The sequence below is a fragment of the Takifugu rubripes genome, chromosome 4 (assembly GCF_901000725.2).
Source record: "Takifugu rubripes chromosome 4, fTakRub1.2, whole genome shotgun sequence".
NCBI lineage: Eukaryota > Metazoa > Chordata > Actinopteri > Tetraodontiformes > Tetraodontidae > Takifugu > Takifugu rubripes.
The window spans coordinates 12,636,190-12,643,256 of NC_042288.1; the positions used below are offsets into that span (position 1 = coordinate 12,636,190).

The 7,067-nt window shown below is 47.1% G+C and overlaps 1 protein-coding gene across 1 annotated transcript; it reads right to left on the minus strand.

Annotated features, from left to right (window-relative positions):
- Positions 1-539: 539 nt before the first annotated feature.
- nkx2.3 (NK2 homeobox 3) lies at positions 540-3,188 on the minus strand. The gene is made up of 2 exons (XM_003964121.3): positions 2,543-3,188; positions 540-1,722 (listed from the first exon to the last, which is right to left on the minus strand). Exons 1-2 carry the CDS (start codon positions 2,919-2,921, stop codon positions 1,100-1,102), a joined length of 1,002 nt encoding a protein of 333 aa, XP_003964170.1. The 5' UTR covers positions 2,922-3,188; the 3' UTR covers positions 540-1,099.
- Positions 3,189-7,067: the final 3,879 nt, after the last annotated feature.

Here is a 7,067-nt window from a genome sequence, read left to right on the forward strand (position 1 = left end):
TTATTATTATTATTATTATTATTATTATTATTATTATTATTTCTTGGAGGGGAGCCACTTTTATTCAGTGTATTTATTTACACTGGTGAGAAACATTTGAAGGATATTTATCACCCGCAGCTCTGCGGGTCCCGGGATGTTGGCTGTCTGGTTAATGTCCATCTGTGAATCCTGCCCGGACATTAGTTGGCCTCTAAATTCTCCCTGTTTCTGGTTCTTGTCTCAGTTCGAAGCGCATCGCAAGCTTTCACACAGGAGGGGAAAAAACAAAACAAAACAGGCTTGGCACAAAAAAGTCTTTAGGAAGATGAAAAACTACACGCCCGGAACTTAAAAGTATTTGGAGTTTCATGCGGCTGAAAAATGCGGCAGGATTTTGACCAAAAATGGCCAGAGACGTCAGGTTTTACGCATGTCTGCGCTTTGTTTGTTTAATAGTTAGAAAAAAGTGAACATCTCTCTCGTTCCCACACACACACACACACACACACACACACACACACACACACACACACACACAAAAGCACAGTAAAACTCACTCGTGGTTCTTATATCATTTAATTTCATCATCATGTGACCCGAGCGTCACAATAGGCACATTGCGCAATTCACGCAATTAAAAGAAGTTGACCTTCCTCGGTTTCAAAGTAAAAACAGTGGCTTCTGGCCGCAAACAAGTCACAGCGTTGTTATAAAAAGAAAATAATACTTCCTCAAATTGGAGACATTGTGGCTGTCTAAAGAATCGAGGTTTAACGGCGAAATCCATTTGAGCTGTTGGAGCTGAATGTTCGTATTTTAAAGAAAATCTCGTTTGGCTCTTGTTGAATCGGAAATACGTCACCTCTTCTGTATTTGCAATCACAACATACTTAATTGCGCAAAACATGTACATTGAAAACAATCAAACATGGTTACTTAAACCGCAGAGAAAAAGGCAGTGGCGTGGTTCAAATCATTTAAAAAGGCGGTTTCCTCCTAATTTGCGTCACTTCAAAATCTCCCGTCCGGATTGAAATTGTGTTTTTATCGTATTCAGATCATGCTGAGTCCGTCCGCCGCCCATAGCAGCGTCTCCCGGTTATGCGTAAAGCCCGCGCTACCACGCACGGATACCCTGCAGAGTGCCCTGGCAGGCCGAGACCACCGGCGCTTGGGGCACCTGGCTCTGCGGGGTGCCCAGATTCATGTTCATGAACGCGTTGGCCGCGGTGCTGCTGGGCGGCAGAGTGGGCAAACTGGAGTAAGTACACGAGTACGTGTTACTGTAAACCGAGTTACTGTTGTAGGCCTGGTATCCGTAGCCGTACGGGTTCGGGGCTCCGACTGTGTAAGGAGTGTTAAAGTTCTGAGATCCGGTCAGACAAGGCCTTCCGTCCCGCACTAGCACCGGCACGGCCACCCTCCTGGGCGGCGGCGGTGCGTGATGGTGATGGTGGTGACCCGCCAGTTCCAGGGTCTTGTCCTGCCGCTGCCTCTTACATTTGTACCTCCGGTTCTGGAACCAGATCTTGACTTGTGTGGAGGTGAGCTTCAGGGAGCTGGCGAGGTGCTCCCTCTCCGGGGCGGACAGGTAGCGCTGCTGCTTGAAGCGCCGCTCCAGCTCGAACACCTGAGCCTGGGAGAAGAGGACGCGGGGTTTTCTGCGGGTTCTCTGCTGCTTCATGGCGGGTTTGTCTGCGTCTTGATCCTCACAGTCGCCGAGCAGCGGTCCGTAGACCTCTGCAGGGAAAGAAAACACGTTTTAAAATATTTCACTAAGACTGAACGAATATCTGACCTGTCCAGTAAAGGCACACGTGTTTAAAACATATAATTGTATCGAAATCTTTTTTTTTAGAAAGAAAAATCGTGGATCGATTTAATTCCTAATAATATATAATCAATGAAAAATATTTTTTAAAGAACAATTTGAGGGAACGTCACTTCTAAATAAAAAATAATTTGACAGATTATTAATGTACATTAATCGGTTTCCCAAAGCAAATGAAAGGGTTTAACGTTTTAGATTTAGATTTCTCTTTTGAATTTTTTCCCCCTTTGATTAAATTTGGAGATCAGAACCGTCAGTGTCTGCAGCCAACAGCCATTAATCTGCATTAAACAAACATAAAGAATTTAAAGTGTAAAAAAAAAAAAAATCATTTCATAAATAGCGTATGAGTAAAAGTGTAAACAGCAGCTAATGTCCACAAGATTCTGGCACCGCGTGCTTGGCAGTTAATAAACCGCATCTGAAGCACCGAGTTTCAGCCTCAGCTTTCATTATCATATCATTACTTAGAAGTTATTCAATTCCAATACATAATTTAAAATGTCATTAGCTAAACACACTGGGTGGCTGCCAGCATCGAATGCTTCTGTTTGATTTTTGGAGCTTTTCTACACTTTATCTGTTGCCACGATCATGCAAATGTATCTCAAAGATGAATTCCTCTGCGTCTGAATATTAGCTAGTATAACTAATGGTAATTTAACTGGTGCCGTTTTTGCGCATAAATCTGAATTATTCTCTGGTTTTAGTTGTAGTATTGTCTCTTACTGTGATCCTGCTCCTCTCGCCCGGCTTCCAGCTGCTGCTGCTGCTGCTGCTGTGCAGGCTGCGTCTCCGCGGAGGCGCCGAACACCTCCACGGGCAGCTCGGACTGTGCGTTCATGTAGGACATCCTGTCGTCGCCCTCCGAAACGCCGGAGCTGGTGGGGCTGGGGCTGTCCCTGCCGGCCAGCATGCAGGAGGGCGGCGAGTGGGAGCGCAGCGGCTTGTTTGGGAAGCCCCCAGACTGTGACAGCGGGCCGGAGAATCCCAAGCAGGAGATGAACTGGAGCTGGTGCTGCTGGGACTGCTGCTGCAGCTCCAGCTTCAAAATGTCCTTCACAGAAAAAGGCGTGGTGGGCGAGGATATGAACGGACTGGGGAGCATTATTACCGCGGTCAAAGGTGAGAGAAGGGCGCAAAAACCGACTCCGGGCGCTGCGTAAAGTTCGGAGACACCAGGTGAGGCACGGCCGACGTGTTTCTCTTCATGCAGACCGAGGAGGACTGGTTCTCCTTCAGCTGTGACATCACCTGCTTCTGCCGTGTGTCTATAGCTGCGGGGCCGAAAGACAGAGACGGAGAGAGAGAAAGAGGGAGAGGTCTATCCTGTTTGGGTTGCTTACAGTCGTTGAGGAGCGGGGTCAGCCAAGATGCTGTCCTCTCCCCGTCTGTGACGTCCCAGAGGGAGGGACCCTGATCTCCTCCTCTCTCTCTCTCTCTCCCCTCTCTCTCTCTCTCTCTCTCTCTCTCTCTCTCTCGCTGCGCAGAACAGCGAAATAACACAATAAATGTGTTTAAGCACAAGCATAGACGACGTGAGCAAGTTTGAAGTTTCAGCTCATATCTTCTTTACACCGATAACCAGTTGCACCACTTCACAGGTCACCCAGTCATCGCGGAGGGGTTCAGATTAACCATATCTTCCCTTCCTGCGTTTGAAATCCTTGGATAAGATAAAATGTCACCATTGTAGGAAACGAGACCGGAAACAAGGGGAAAGAACATTTTAGTTGTATTTACCGCTCGATTTGAGCTTCAGTGACTTGTTTTGAGTTCAAACGTCGACTGAACAACAGCAACACACAACAAACAACACAATAAAATACAAATGATAACTACAGAGGCATTAAATGTAAAAATGATGTGTTTAATAAACTACTGATGAACAAACGAAGCTGGTGTTTCATTTCTGTCAAACAGGCTGAAACTGGACACCATCTCCTCGTCTCCCTGTGGCCAAGTGCAGGCGCCAGGCTCTGAGAGCCCGCTGCTGCCGAACCGTGAGGAAAGAAAAGAAGGACGTGCCGACATAATCTCATCCGCTCGCCATCAACAAGGTGCTGTCGAGATTAGTGTTTCCCCTCATCTGCAGTTCTGTCTTTGAAAAAAAAAACACAGACTTTGGGGAAATCGGCAAATCGGGGAATTACGGGAGAAACGTGACACCAGACGAATGAATCAAAGGCAGATGTGTGAGCCCGACCGATGACCAACTATTAACCCGGCCTTGTTGTATTTGCTGAAATTTAATAATGATTTTTAGACCTATTTTTTTGTCCTTTTTTAAGTAGACATCAGAAACTGCGTCTCGCCCTGAGCCGTTAAGTCCTGGGATGTCGCTGCGGATACAAAGCTTCACGGGTCACAGCCGCGGGTTAACTCTGCGCCCTAATGGCACAATTAGACGCGCAAACCTAAACACTCGCGCACGCACGCACGCCCCTCCCTGACAATCAGCGGCGGGTCTTGGCGTGCCACCGCGCAAAAGTGGCCGAGCAGAGAAGCGTTGTTTACGGAGCGGAAGAGTCTGTTTCCTGTCTGTAACAAAACCCAGACTCCCGGAGAGTGTCAAGGTGCTGCGCGCCTCTCCAATACATCATCTTCATCCGAGAGTTGGCGCGATAAGCTGGGTAAGGTCAGCTGGACACCACTGGACTGTTTTCAGCTCTGGCTCCCTCTTTCTATACAGAAGCAGGTGGATCAGGACTGGAGCCGCCATGCGTAAACCCGGAGAGGTTTTTACGCACGAGGGCCTCAAAAAAGACGCGTGTGCACACTGAGGTGTGTGTGATTGGGATTGGACACGTCCTGTAGGGGCTGTTGCTTCAATAGCCCCAAATTTGATTCCCAGTAGGTGGGGGAAGGGGACATCAACTCAAGTGTGTGTGTGTGATACTTTCATATTTGATGCAAGTGTGTTGTACAAATATTGTGACGTGGAAATAATCCCAATAGCTGTGTAATAACATGGTTTACTGCAATCATGGTTCCAGAATTACAGCCTTTAACTGTTAACTCTTCAATTTATTTCTTATTTCAGTCGATCCAGTAGACTAAAAACGCACAATGGTCTGATTCCACCTTCATCTGCAGGAATTGCCGAAGCACACAAAGTGTGTGGGGGTGATGGCGTCGCTCCCCTGCAGGAAGGTGAGCCTTATCAGCGGCCTCTGTGATGGTGTCAGTGGGCAGGCCCCAGCCCAAGCTATTGTACCCCTGCCTGGGCCCGAGTGACAGATCACAGCGCCTTCACGGGAGAGGAAATGAGGAGCCCAAAGGCGAGAGATCTTTAGGAACGTGTAAACTTTGTTCTTGCTCGCTTGGATTCAGCTCTGAATGTGCCAAATATTCCACAACTGCTGGGAAAGCAGTCGGAATACGGCGACGGTCTTCAGGTATTTGGCGACATAACGGGGAGATGCCTCTGAGAGCCGAAGCCAGGTTACGTGTATCGAGGGCCTAGAGAGGAGGAAGTGAGGTCTTGTTAGTCTGGGTCCCCTGCCCTTTGCCCTCCCTGGGGTCTCATAAATTAGCCCGCTGTAATTCTCTCCCAGACGGCCTTGCCCCAGCAGGTGTGTGTTTGTATACACCAGCGCTAACAGGGGGATGTGGGGCCTGTAGTTTCTGTGATCTACGGTGTTGGGAATGCAGATTGGAAGGAAATCGGGTGACCTAAAAATGCTTATCCTCCCCACGGCCACACGGGCGGTGCAGATAAAGTCTTGGGAGGGAGGTGGGCTACAGAGAAGGCCACGAGGACCCAGCTGCTTTTACTGAACGCTCTGTGGCACCGGAGTTTGTTCTAAAATGTCCAGAGGTCACACCGAGTTCAGAATGCTACTGAAGGACTTTCTCTAACTTGAGCAGGCAGCAACGGCTCTCTCGGGGGAAAAAAATACAAGTAAACATCCATGAGAATTCTTTTTTGTAGCCTGAGTGTCAATGCGCATCAAAATGGTGGTCTATTTTAGGACAACCGAGTTTTAGAGCATGTGAGGGATCACCTGGTGTTCAGAAACGAGGATAAATCCTAATTAAAAGTCAGGACATGACGCTGCCTTTTGTTATGCTGTTATTGCGGCAGAGTGTTCAATACAGAAGGGGGGGGGGGGGGACTCTTCGTGCTCGGTTTCAAAATCAGACATCAGGCTTCTACTTCCTGTCTTTGTTTCTTTGCATGATTATTTGTATATAGTGGACGACGGTAGAGCCAAAACTGACCAAAAGACAGCATCAATCAAGTCCATGAGCACACTGTGGAGCTTGTGTTTGAGGTTCCACCCAGGTTCATGGTAAAAAGGGTTCAGGGGAAATGTCATAGCCCCCACCATTGGTCAATAGGCCAAAAGGAAAACTTGTTGTTTTATTAGAAATATTCATTAGAAACAATTTCCTGAACCGCCTCAGTGTTTAAACACGATTCAAAAAAGAGTCCAAGTCGAGTCATTTTCACTCTGATCTAAAACAGTGTTGGTGTCACCAACTTTTCCATCAATTTCTCTGTGAGCTGCTTCCACTGAGCGACGGTCACCAGTTTAACAACTCCAAATCTGTTTAAGAGCCTCTCAGACAAGTCAGATGGAAGTCTGGCTCCTGTCATGTCCAGGACTCCATCACTAGTCAGAAGTGGTGTGTTAGCTAAAGTTTCTGCGTCAATACAGCCACATCAAATCAAATGCTTTATTTGTTTCAACTGTCTGAAATTTTAGCCCCGAAGCTAATGCAAGCTAGTTAACTCCATTATTAAAATAGACACCTTCATAAATCAAGATGTTTCCAGACTCCGTTTATAGCCTTTTCTGGGCAAAGCTAATCTGCTGCTGAACCCATATTTTTGTGTTAATATAAAAATGCATTGGGCCAGTTCAAGAGTGACAGCTCCAAAGCAACAGTGGTGTCATCAAGCATAATAAATAGCATGATTATCAGAAATCTCCCTTTCATTTTAATTGAAAAGCCCTTTTTGGTGGTTCATCCACACGGAAAATGTTTGTGTTTCAGATGTTTGCACAGACCAGAGGAAAAGTATTGCCACGAGCAAACAAAATGCACAAAGGTACACAAACGTCGGCATGCGCACGTTAGCTGGAATGTCATGCAGCACGGAGCCGTCTGTTCTTACATGCGCGCTCCATCAGTCATTGGACGAGCGACGGGGAGGTCCTGAGCCCTCTGTTGTTGCTGTGTCTAGGCCCATGTTAGAGAATTGATGACACTGTCTTTGGAAAACAAACACGGCGGGAAGCTAAAA